This window comes from Pongo abelii, chromosome 11 (assembly GCF_028885655.2).
Source record: "Pongo abelii isolate AG06213 chromosome 11, NHGRI_mPonAbe1-v2.0_pri, whole genome shotgun sequence".
Taxonomy (NCBI): domain Eukaryota; kingdom Metazoa; phylum Chordata; class Mammalia; order Primates; family Hominidae; genus Pongo; species Pongo abelii.
Window position 1 is genome coordinate 56,651,355 of NC_071996.2, and position 13,844 is coordinate 56,665,198.

At 33.5% G+C, this 13,844-nt stretch overlaps 1 protein-coding gene across 11 annotated transcripts in view; it reads left to right on the forward strand.

Annotated features, from left to right (window-relative positions):
• The window catches only part of GALNT13 (polypeptide N-acetylgalactosaminyltransferase 13), a 580,804-nt gene that overhangs the window by 371,228 nt on the left and 195,732 nt on the right, over positions 1-13,844 (forward strand). For 9 of the 11 annotated variants that reach the window (XM_002812491.6, XM_024243884.3, XM_054549372.2 and 6 more), the window contains one exon: positions 11,231-11,348. The exons of the other annotated variants lie outside the window; for them this stretch is intronic. In XM_002812491.6, coding sequence (XP_002812537.1) covers positions 11,231-11,348 — 118 coding nt within the window. The remainder of the gene's footprint in view (positions 1-11,230; positions 11,349-13,844) is intronic. 11 annotated transcript variants of the gene reach the window in all.

Below are 13,844 nucleotides of genomic sequence, written 5' to 3' on the forward strand. Positions count from 1 at the left end.
CTTCCTTCTACTTGTAATCTATTGCTTGAAGATGTGATCATTTTTCTCACATTCATACAAACAGATAAATCATTCTAGATGTTGAAGACAATTTTGTTCCTACTTGATTAACAGAATTCTGAATAGCTTAAGTGATGAAAATGAAGCTGAAATTTTAGTTTTCTTAGTGGAATGCTTCATTTAAAATGTCAGTTATGACAGAACTTTGTAGTCACCATAATTGGCTAGTCATCATTTAGAAATACAATCATGCATCTGCTTACGTTGAAAGCCAAGTTGAACTTGTGACCTAAATCAGTTATACTACATCTAAAGTAAAGCTTAACATGGTCATTCTTATTTTTCTGGGCTTTGGTATTTTCATTTTCATAATAAATGGAGTTTGTGAAATACTTGTTAATTTTCATATTATAACTGTGGAATAATATACATAATTATGAATATATATTTTCCTTTAATCAGTAATATATAGTTTCCTTTAATCAGTAAACTTTCCTTGACATTTAATAATCAAATTATATGACTTTTCAAGAATATTTCAATTATGTGTGCAACAAATAGTGCTTTTTAAACTGGAGGTCATAAACTAGGAGGTTTTGTGCCAAATATTCCCTGTAGAAATGTTTTATTTGGCATACATAGTGTTTTACATTTTCAAAAATTACCAACACTTTAAAAATGAGATATTTTAAATAAAAATCTGGATTTCCATCTACTAATAAGTCAGAAGATCTTGCTACAATGGACCAGGATTCTTACCTGGCACCATCAGGTGGAGTTTAGTAGAAACTGCCCATGTGGAAATGGCATGAAAACTTATCCCAATCTCCACGACTCCTTCTAATTATGTTCCTGACTCTGAGGCTGAGGGTCATTTGACATTTGTCATCATTCTTGAAATTGAAGAAATATTTATCTGCACCTGTGTTTTGAGGAAAGGGGGAAAATATGTTTATTGTAACAAATCCACTTTATATAATTATCTTTATCTGGCTATAATCTTTTAAAGTTTTGACCCTGGTCTTAGAGGCTACTGCCTGGGAAATGGCTGAGTTTGAAACTCATCAAGCATATCACCCCTGTATAACTATGCATATACATTACCTAATAGAATAGGCAACTAGTAGCAAAGATATCTGATAATGAAAATAATACTCTAGATCATTTAATTAATTTGGGGATGAGTTATGCATTTTTTTCCTAACACATACAAATGAGAGGTGATTTGGTTTAGGCTATTGAAATAAGTTTGATTCCATACAAAAACAAACATACAAACTGTTCTATTTGTATTCCATGCATACAAACTGCTGGGCACTGTGCTAAGTTCTGCACATACAAGCATGGATAAGGCAACCTATGCTGTAAAGTTGCTCACTGTCTGGCACTGGCCACAGGTATGCTGGATGAGGGAAAGAGTCTAGTGTAAATAGTCCAAATGTGGATGTACAGGAATAATTATGTCTACTACTAAAGTGGTGTGGACCTCTAGAAAGGAGCCTGGCTTAAGTCTTATTGATTGCTTTAGTCTCTTAATTATGCCCTATAAGTGAACCTCAATAAATAATTATAAAGATATTCATTTCCACTTTAATTTCACACTGATTAAAATAGATTTTTTAAATTAAAAACTTACTGGTAATTTCCAAGTAAATTTACCTTTTTTCACCCTTCACATCTTACCTTATGGACTCTTACCTTTAATCATCATTAATATTTTTAATATGACTGCCTTCATTTTTACTTCAACTGCCATGTTGAGTATATTTCTAAAGTAAAACAAAAGAGTTTTAGATGTTCTTTTAATTCTGATATAGTAATAAATCAAACATAAATGTTACTGGTTTTTATTTCAGACCTATTGTACCTAATTTTATATTCCTTTTTATTAGCATTCACTTGATTTCATGCGTTTATTTTTCACTCAATTAGAATTAGGAGTTTATGAAGATCAAATAAATCAAATAACATCATTAATATCTCTGATTATAATTGCATTTTATTGTGAAAAACTCAAAGAATGTTCAAATATATTATCTCCTCTATCATTCTAGTGATTCTATCATTCAATGCTTCTAGAAAAAACATTGAAACTAGCCTTGGAGGATCTGGTTTTATTTCAAGCTCCTGCAATTGAGAAATTACCTAGTCTTCTCAACTATAAAATGGAAAATTATTCTCCCTGCTTTGCTTAACTCATGAAGTGCTATAAAATATTGAAATGAGCAATGTCCTTGATATGAATTAGGTTTTAAATTTATATCTGATAATGTAACATATATATATTGCAAGATAAATGTGACAAGTACCTAAAAGTATGAAGAAGCAGAACACCAATGAGCCACCTCTTTTAGAATTTGGTTGTATTTTCTTCCAAGGCTTTTCTATTCAATTTCTCCACATTGTAAAAGTCCATATATCATCAGTATTTTTCTATGCCATTAATTTTTCCCCACATAGGTTTCAATGGCTGCTAATGTCTCAATTACTTATGATGTTTCCCTATTTTTTTGTTGACTAAAGTTCATCAAGAGTTTGTTTGAACTTTGATTTTTTTATCAATTATTTCTTCACCTAGTTTTTGCATACAAAGTGATCGCTTTGGAATTATGCATTTGAATTAAAATTTGTTTTAATATTCCTGATACCGTCTGCCAATTTAATTCCTCCCCAAAAATATTATCACTGAATCAATTTATAATTTCACTAGTAAGTATAATAAATTAAAAACACAAATGTTACTCTTTAACATCTTATACAAGTATAAGGCAACGTTTCTTATATTTAGTAGTAACAAATAATTTACTTCTTAATTTTTATCAGATTGTATTAGACTTTTCTCAATCCAACCATAATATACATTTGGATTGGAGGAAAGAAACAGAAATAGATACCACCAAAGCCTTTAAAACACTTCTATAAAATAAAAGATATGAAAACAATAGCACAGGGAGAAGTCAACATTGTGAGCAGAACAAAGACTGAAAGAAAGAACTAACTTTGGAATGCTCAACTGGTCAACGCTCTTGCTTACTCCTGTTAAAATCTAATGTATGTTGATTGAGATAAGTAAAAAATTATCTCCTCAGATAAAAATATTTGAATCTATTCTGTGAAAGAAAGAGTACTTTTATATTATATTTCTTTCTAATAGTTTAGGGGATAATTTGCAAGACTTTCTTAGCAGCCTGTTGGGATGAGAAGAAAACTAGGGTAATAGAGTGCTAAGTTAAATATTACATTTATATACTGAATAATTTTGTCACATTAACCAAAATATTTTATGACATCTGATCCCAGATAGCCCCATTGTTTATTTTGATCCCTCATAAGCATGAAATGAAAGTACAATGAAAGATTAAAATTTTCACCAATTACTGTACATCCTTGTGGAGGCTTAGGGTTTTATCAGGTCCTAAGAATTATTAAAAGGGACTTAGGGAAAAAAATAACTACTCCTTTATTGGAAATATAGATGTTTAAGCACAGGTTAAAGTATTTGATTCTCATGCTTATTGGTAAGTGGGTCCTTTGGCAGCAAAACAAATCATTTGCCCATACTAAGCAGAACATTATATTTTTCTTATTCCTTAAAAATAACACAAATTGTTTGTTTCATAGACTCTGTAGGATTTTAGTAAGCTTCCATGTCTATAGCCTAAGCCAGCATAAAGTCTTAAAGTAACAGTTTCTTTTTTTTTTTTTTTTTTTTTCCAAGACGGAGTCTTGCTCTGTTGCCCAGGTTGGAGTGCAGTGGCGGGATCCCGGCTCACTGCAAGCTCCGCCTCCCGGGTTCACGCCATTCTCTCGCCTCAGCCTCAGTTTCTTCTCTACAGAAAGCCGCATCTTCATACCCAAACATAGGTTCAGATGATTGCAATAGTGTGCGGTATCCACCAAACTTCCCATTTTTATCAGTAAAAACTTTAATTACATTTAGCATTTAATTTTTCATCACTCTGATAGAAGAGCATTTGTGCCTCTGCTTCCTTTCTCTTCTCTGCTTTCTATTTTGGTTATAGTGCATAGAATAAGGAAGAAAGGAGAGAAACTCATAGCATTTCATTTCCTTTGGGTTCCTAAACCTACAAAATGGTTAACCTAATAAAGCCATTGGATTTTATAATTTAAAAAAATCAGATGTATGTGAAGATTTCAGCTATTCATGCTCATATTTGTAAATGTAAAAAAACCTCATTTTACTTATCTTTATTAATTTTGTAATCTATGGAAAATGTAATTAACACAGATCTAAATACTAACAGTGTAGATATTGTGTTATTTGAACATTATAAATAATAGCCTAGAACTAAGCTGTAGTCTCTCAAACATTCTTAGGAGTTTTTCCTCCAAGGCCCTTGATTATTTGCCAAGTAAGATTAAACAGAATCCCGAAGTATCAAAAGAAAAAAATAGAAGGAATGATGTTTTAAGAACTTTAAGAGAAATTGTTTATGAAGGGCAGTCCAAAAATTCACAGGAAAACATGGTACATATACATGGAGCTTGAAATCAGGAAAAATGTACTATTTTATTTTATTATTATCATTATTATTATTATTATTGTTTTGAGATGGAGTCTCTCTGCCTCCTGGGTTCACGCCATTCTCCTGCCTCAGCCTCCCGAGTAGCTGGGACTACAGGCGCCCGCCACCACGCCTGGCTATTTTTTTGTGTTTTTAGTAGAGACTAAAATATTTTAGTAGTGTTTTTAGTAGTGTTAGTAGTGTATTTTTAGTAGTGTTAGCCAGGATGGTCTAGTTCTCCTGACCTCGCGATCCGTCCGCCTCGGCCTCCCAAAGTGCTGGGATTACAGGCGTGAGCCACCGCTCCCTGCCAGAAAAAAATGTATTTCTAATTAACTACCCCAAATCTTTTGCTGTATAAGGTATATGGACGAATGGAAAAGATAGATAGATAGATAGATAGATAATAGATAAGGAGAGGAGAGAGGAGAGGGGAGGGGAGGGGAGAGGAAGAAAGAAAGAAAGGAAAGAAAGAAAGAAGAAAGAAAGAAGGAAGGAAGGAAAGAAAGAAAAAAGAAAGAAAGAAAAGAAAGAAAGAAGGAAGACTTTTTTATCCATGCTACCAACTAGTTAGGGGTCCTTGAACAAGGCACTTAAACACATTGCAACTAAATTTTTTGACCAAAACTGTAGGGATTTTAGAGCTCTGAAATATTACATATCTGAAATTAATTGGACCCAGAAAACAATAAAAATGAAGCGACTTATAATCTTGTTAAACAGAAATGTTTCTCCTTTTTTGATAGATAATATCTAAAATGTATACTATAAGCTTTGTGCTGGTATTGTTTCAAGACTGTTACATATATTAACTCACGTGATCCACATTTTTTAGGTGACGAAACTGAGGCACAGAGTTTAAGTGACTCAATGACAATCAAACACTGTGTGGCTGGGGTTTAAACCCAATCTAGCTATGAAGTCCAGACTTCTAACAACTAAATTTGGCTGCCTCTTGGGGTCTCCTTACATCTATACAGGGTGATTATCCCAGCGTGAAATACAGGATATAGTGTCTTCTTGGTGAAAATACAGACATTACATTTTGGTATTACTGAATAATTAAATGTATTCTGTCACAATTTCTGTTGATTTACCAACTTCTGGTGAAAAACTCCAGCATTTTTCCATGTCAAATGCATACTTTTTTGAGACTTTTCCTATTTTACATAGTTACAAAGCTTCATATCTTAAATTCTAAAATACTATCAGAAACTAGGCACTGTGGCATGCACCTGTCATCCTATCTGAGACAGGAAGATTGCTGGAGGCCAAGAGTTCGAGATTATCCTGGGCAATATAGTGAGACCCAGTCTCAAAGTATAACTAACTGAATAAATAAATAAAATACTATCAAACTCAACCCCTAAAACTCGTATTAGATGATAGAGACTTTGAAAATCTTGAAATTAGTGAAGTCATCTTTGTTACTCATCAATTTAGCAGGTGTGAGCAAAGAACATTTTTGGAATTTCAGAAATAAAATTGCAGATAATTTTAACTTTCAAATAGATTGTTCTGTGGCTATAGGGATACATTACTCATTTGTTTATGTTATTTATTCAGTAAATATCCATTAATAGTCTAATACTATTAAACCAATGTATTGGGTATGCTTATAGAAGTGGTGAAATGTACACAGAAATAAATATAATACTATGTACAATAAGAATTGGCCAGTTCTTTGAGATACACAGTGATAAGGGCTTATAGAAGAAGGTGAAAGGGGAAGAATATGTCTTGATTGAGGGAGCAGGGGGAGGGGGCAGTGGTGTTGAAGGCAGGCTGCCTAGAGTGTATAACATTTGTATTAGACTGAGAATAATCAAATTTGAACCTATAAGGGGAGTTTTCAAAGAAAAATCCAGGTGGCCAATGGATGTGAACAAATATACCAAGGCACAAAAATGTAAAGCATTTACCAGTAATAGCTAAACACTTCACAAGCAGGGAAATAGTTAAAAGGGGTTGGGAGGAGCTCATTGGGTAGTACTAGATTACTGATGCCAGGATAAGAAGCTAGATTTATTTCCTTAACATAGATTTTTGAACATCTATTAACATTTTTAGAGGATCACTGATTTAGAGAAATTAATCTGGCTATGGTTTTTAAGATAAATTTCAGAAGCAGAAGAATCTAGAGGCATCCAGTTCCTCTCAGCATCTAAGCATCTTAGCATCTAAGAGGACCCCATTATTAGCAAACATAGAAGACTAAAAGTAGTCACTATGATAACAGAGATGAGTCAAACATACTTCAGAAAAAAAAAAAAGAAGGATTTTGGAAATAATTGAATTAGGAACAAAAAATGTGGTTTTTCATTTTATATTAAGAGACTGGAAAGAAATATAAGACATTAAAAGAGAAGCAGATGAGTAGCAAATTTTCAGGTCTATGATATACACACTGAACAGAGTCAAAGGAGTTTTTTGGAGGAATCATCTAGCAAGTAACTGCAAAAGCACAACTTACGCATAGGAAACAAGTATGGAAACACAGATTAGGAGTGAACCATACAGGTGACAGTGAAAGGTATGTGATGAATGATCTGATCTTACCCAGACAAAGAGCATAGAAAGAGAAAAGTGCCCCTGAGAGACCCTTGGGAGGACTACATTTCAGATGAGAGAAGAAATTATTAAATGCATATATCCACAAAATAATATTATAATGGTATATTGCACCCACGTGATAGATACGAAACTAAGAGCTTGTCCAAAGTCTGATAGCAAGGAAAAAGGAGAGGAAGGGGGTATCAATAAGAATCATAAAATTAACAGTCAAATTAGTAGAAGGGAAACCTCTACAGAACAATGCAATGGGAGCTAGAAACAAAAATGATTTCAAGCAGGAAGGCTGATGAATTGTGCTATATACTTACAGAGGAAAAAGTTAAGGACAGGTTATTGGAGTTCAGAATCAATGGGGACCTTTTAGAAAGAACTTATTGTAGAGGTGGGAGCAGGATCTAGCTTCTAGTTAGAAGGTTAAAAGTTGTTAAGGGAGTCTGTAGAAAATATCCTTTCAAGAAGGTTACCAGTGAAGGGAATAGAAAATATGTGTCTCTAGTTTAAAAGAGTAGTAAGGTAGAATGAAAATGTTTTTTGGTTTAGGATAGAACTTAATTCAGCAGGCTTGTAAGCTCAAGGGAACAATCTAGAAATCCAAGGCATAAAACATAAATGTTAATAGTCAATGAGCAAGGGCCTGAAAGAGTAGTCAGGAGTCTGTTGAGGCCACAAGCATGAATGCTAGCCCACAATGAGAGGAAAGGAGGTATTCTTTTCTATGAGACAAGAGGAGAGAGGAGGCCATGAGGAAGACACATTTTTAAACATGTTGAGCTAGAGATTGAAGGAGTTCAGATTTCATGATTGAGAGAATTTAGATTTCATGCATTTCCTTGATCCCCAGGTTGTTGAGAAGAGTCCAAAACTTTTGGAAAGACTCAGGCCAGGTGTGGTGACTAACACCTGTAATCCCAGCACTTTGAGAGGCCAAGGTGGGCAGGTCATTTGAGCCCAGGAGTTCAAGATCAGCCTGAGCAACATAGCAAAACTCTGTCTCTACAAAAAATACAAAAAGATAGCTCGGTATGGTGGTGCATGCCCGTAGTCCCAGCTACTCTGGAAGCTGAGGTGGGAGAGTCACCTAAGCCTGGGAAGTCGAGGCTGCAGGGAGCTCTGATTGCACCACTACACCACTCCAGCCTGGGTGTCAGAGTGAGACCCTGTCTCAAAAAAAGAAAAAAAAAACTCAGTTAAAAATAAGGTAAACAAATAAACATAGAGAGCAAGATTGTTAGAAGTTTGTGAATTAAGCAGAGAATCAATAATGTGGACTTGTCCTATAACCAGTTAACCACATCTTATTACTTTTCCAGTGTCTTAATAGCAGAAGTAAATGAAGTGAAAGGTAGATTCACCCAAGCACCAAAATTAAAGAAAAAAAAGCGAGAGAGATAATTGGAAATTACAGAAAAGCAAGAACAGAGAACCAACGTTCCTAAGCTAGTGTTTTGCTGACATGGCAGAGCCTTGGAAATGGATTGGAGGAAGGGAAGAAGAAATTCCTGAAAATTGTTATTAATGTGACTGTGGATTAACTAAGCAACCATAATCACCAATGAAGGATAAAATGACTTCTTATGAAAATAGGAGAGGTTAAAGAGTAAGAAGTTATGCTCTGAGGCAAATTTCAGTCAACATCTTGGATATGAGGTAGTTCCAAATGGTTTTGAAACCTAAAGTGAGGGTATATATAGAGAGAGGAGCCCAAATTAAATGAAGGACAGCAAGGATTTTGCTTAAATGATTAACATCAATAACAACAACAACAAAGATAAATTACCTACCCTTATTAACTGTTGATTATGTGTTGAGAACTGTGTTAAGTGCTTTACTTCTGTTAACTCAGTTCATCTTTCCTACTTACTATGTGTGGTAGGTAGTGTTCACAGTCATTGAGCTGACTATTCCCCTCTCGTCCAATTGATTATTTGGTTGTTTGGTTTGACATTGTTTAGACACAATCTTGAAAAGCAAATAATTTTGGCTAATTTAACCATAATCAAGATTTTTCATTTTCTAGATGCTCTGAACACTTAAGGTGCACAGGGGCATATGTAAATATTTTATTAGGCATATTACAGGGCAGTTAACTTAGAACAGAATGTGTTGCATAACATTGGCTGTGGCTATAGGTATTAAACATTATAAGGCACAGTCTCCAATCTGAGAGAGCTAACTGATATTGCAAACACACACACACAAAAAAAAAACTGTCCAGGAGTATCTGTCTTCAGAAAATACAGGAGTTTCTTGAAGAATTGTAATTTTATCTTATTATTTTTATTATTTTCAAGGCTAAGTAAAAGTTGAGTCTTTCTCAATAGTATAAATAGCCACTTATACATTTCTCACATATAAGAATGATAAACAACTGTAAGCCAAAATTCAATACATGTTATTTAAATTAAAATGTGCCAGTACTTTATCAGTAAGTAGATAACTAGATAGGCACTCTGAACTGATCATTAAAAATGCATCACTTAACAATATTAAGCATTTGGTTACATTATGATAGGATAATTGCAGCAATTTTGGTTCCTAATTTTATCAAATAGACTCTCCAGCACTGTAATATCTTATATAGTTATTGCCATAGTGTTCCAAAACCCACATCAGGTGAGGGTCATGGCTACTTCCTAATTACCATCTGTTTAGCTTTGTTAGTGTTTCTCATTATAACTCAGAAGGTCAATGATACTGTTCATGATAGGAACCCAGCAAGACGAAAAGTAATAAAATAGCTCTGAGACTAAGCAAGGCTCTGCTACTCCAACTGATGGAGAGTTAATTACCTGAGCATAAAACAGTGAGAGCACTGGGAGAAATAGAGAACTTTGCAATATGGTGGATGTCCAAGTACAATATTATTTGGTGGTTTTTCAATGAACAACTCTGTTTAATTAAAACATGAGCATAACCTTTGGCAGAGGAGAATGTAATTTTGACAAAAGCAAAACATTTGGTTTTTTAACAGCCTCCCAGACTACTTAGATGAGCATTCCAAGTCTAAGTTTCTATAGCAGTTTCTCACCCTTGGCAGTACATTAGAATTACGTAGAAACTTTATATAATACCAAAGTCAGACCCCACCCCAAGCCAATTAAATCTAAATCTGTGGAGGGTGGAAATTAAACATGCCCATCTTTTTTTTAGAGGTGGCTCAGGTACTGTTATTGTGCTTTGAAGGTTACAAACCACTATATTACAACTAACATTCAAAAGTCATCATTGCCAGTACGGATCTATTTGTGAACAACTACAATCTTCTTTTTAACCTTTAATTTGCACTGCTTATATATAGAAAGACGTGTAGCTCACTCATTAACCAGTCTTTAATTTGTCTTTCAAATTATCAACTAATTAATCTTTTAAAAACTTCACAGCTGACTTCTCAGCTCCTATAGAGGAATTTTGAACGTGAAACCAAAAGGCATTTATTCCTAGAAAAAAGTTTTAGAATCCCTTCAAAGTGTCCTTTCAAACCTCTGAATAACAGAAATCCCATAAATCCTATGGGATGTATGTTTATCCATAGACTTAGATGATTAATTCTATCATTTTAATTAGTAAAGAGAAGAATAAACAATTAGATGTAAAGCCCTTATGTTAAAAAAATACCTTTGTAACTATCACTAGATACTTATTTTCTATAAACATTTTATAGAATTTATTTTTTTTTCATTTTTAAATAGGCTATGGATCTTTTCATAGTGAAACCATGTCCACAGATTTCTAGAGTTTACATAAAAATGATTTACATTATGTGACCTAAGTTGACACCTGGTAGTTTCATGACAGGCTAACCACTTCAAGGACAGTGCAAAGGGCAGAAACCTCTCTTCGCTATGATTTTCAGAGGGAATATAGAAGTACCAGTCTTCCATGGCCAGTGTCACTTTCATCTATCTATTTGATCACCTGTAAAAAAAAACAAAAACGAATTTGAGTTTTAAAGAAAATGTGAAAAAAAATGCTATTTCTTAATTTTAAAACTTCTTACACCTTGACTTTGTGTTTTTAGTTTGAGATTTTTTAAATATTTAGAATGTCTCAAAAATATGTGCTACAGTCTCATTAAACTCCACACATTGTTTTCAAAAGATATTCTTTTCTTTTTGTTTTTTTTCAACTAGGACCCCTACTATGGCTGGTGGCCTATTTTCTATTGACAGAAACTACTTTGAAGAGATAGGAACTTACGATGCAGGAATGGATATCTGGGGTGGAGAGAATCTTGAAATGTCTTTTAGGGTAATTGCATTTTATTTTATTTTTTGACGCTGAACATACAATGCTGTAGCATGCACATACCAGACCCAGTAATTTACTGTCAAATCATTTTTGCTAAGTGATGCAAATTACTGATCAATTGGTCATGTTAATACATATTTAGAAGATTTGACAGAGTCCTATTGCATGCAATATTTACTTCTAAATGAGAAATTATAGGTAATTTTTGTTTTCAAAAATAATGTTTTTATTCACAGTAAAAATACATTAGGACTTTCAATTGCTGAAATAAAGAAGGGTTTTATTTTTTAATAAAGTGTTACTGTATAAAATCACTTTGTGTTTTTGAACTGAAACTTGGAAGTATTTATGTAATCTGAATTTGCAACTACTGCCTGAGGTTGTTCTCAGAAAACTTTAAGAATGAGCTGTGGTCAAATGAATTTGGATAATTCTGCAAGTAGTGTGACCATTTTCACTAACATTATTGTTGGATAAGTCAGTTTGAATAAAGCAACTTCATTTAATAAATGGCCTTCCAAGTAAATAAAAATTGAGGAATAAGTCCTCACAAATATGTTATTAGGAAATGTTTAATAATAATTTAAATAATATTTTGTTATATTCAAAAAATTTAAAAATGAACACATAAGTTTTCTTTCATGCTAAGAAATTGATAAGCACTAACATAGTGGTTTTGTTTTTCAAATCACTGCTTTTTTTCTACCTAAAATTCTGTGCGAACTATTTGTATGTGTTTTTTGTTATTGTTGTTGTTGTTTTTTGAGACAGAATCTCCATCACCCAGGCTGGAGTGATATAATGGCGCAATTTCAGGGCTCACTGCAGCCTAGACCTCCAGGGCTCAGGTGATCCTCCCACCTCAGCCTCCCTTGTGGCTGGGACTACAGGTGTGCAACACTACTCCTAGCTATTTTTTTTTCTATTTTTTGTAGAGACAGGGTTTTGCCATGTTGCCCAGGGTGGTCTCAAATTCCTGGGCTCAAGCAATCCACCCCCCTCTGCCTCCCAAAGAGTTGCGATTACAGGCATGAGCCACCACACCCAGCTTCAGTGTAAAATATATGAAACATTCCATCATTTTGCCCAAAATATTTATACAATAAAATCATTAGAGTTTAGATATATTTATCTATGAAGTTTAAAAATTATGCCTTTTAATTTCTCATTTCAAAAGTAAAGTTTGTTTTTCAGTATCATAATATAAATACATGTGATGTTGTGTAAGAAAATGTTAAAATTTGAGAATGAGTTACCATGAATTTCTCTACTGTAGAATTCAGTGGATCTTGGATAAATTATTTTAAAATCAGTAGGATGGCCTAGTTATATTACTGTTTTGCCTGTAAACTTTCCTTATAGCCAGATGTCTGAGACAAACCTTAGTTAATGGAATTTTATTATTTTTGCATTTGTCTATATGCTTATATTCTCATGAAACTTGCCAAACCAAACTCAGCACCACACTCAGGAATATCTTCTTTCCTTCAGGTCCATGGACAGTAAATCTTTGCAGAAATTTTGAGGACATTTGAGAACCCAAAATTATTACCTGTTATGGTTCTCATGGTGAAAGAAATAAGAAGTGACAGAAAAAGAAAAGAAAAGAAAATCAGTATATTCAAAAGTTTAGAAATAATTTGCTTTTATTCTTAGAAGTAATAATGAGAGAATTTACTCATTCATTAACCGATATTCTTCGGGTGCTATGCTGGGTCACGTAAGAAATAAAATCAACACGGAAATACTGCTACTATATAGGATCCTCTTGCTACTTTTTCTCTTGTCTTCCTAAAATTAGAATTCACCTCTTTCCTCCCTACATGTTAAGCTTGATTTTCTGCCAATGTACTCCTCTTACTTTTATCACATATCTCCCAGATTGGAGGGATGCTCTTTATCTAACTGGTTCAAAGTAGAATTCAGAAAGAATTTAGTGGAATAATATGATAAACAAGGAGGACCTGATCAGGAAATGTGACAGAGTTATAAATGTATAAAAAGGAAGACCTGAGGATATGATAGGTGATGCAGATACCAGGGGAACAAAAGGAATGCAGCTAGGGGCTGTAAGAATAATCAGATGCCTCAAAAATGACACAGGAGGTTTTCTGTGATTGGTTATTGGGATTATTGGGAAATAAAATACTTATCAGTGACTATTTTAAAACAACATCAAGTGTTTTAAAATGTATTATTATCTTTAGTTTCCATATGACTTTAATAGAAACAAAATATGTATTTTGCTTTTTATTAGACTCTTAATTTATGTTTTACTTTCTTCTCTGTGACATGAATATGTTTGCTTAATAGTTTGTACTGTAGCTGAGGTAGACATTGAATAAGGAAAAATGCTAGAATAGTGCATTAATGAAAGATTGAGACTGCTCATCTCTTTTTAATTTCATGACTTTACAAAATTAGAATATGTTGAGCATTTATAATCAGAGGGTTTGAATCTAATACCCAGCTCAATCATTACACAACAAACATACA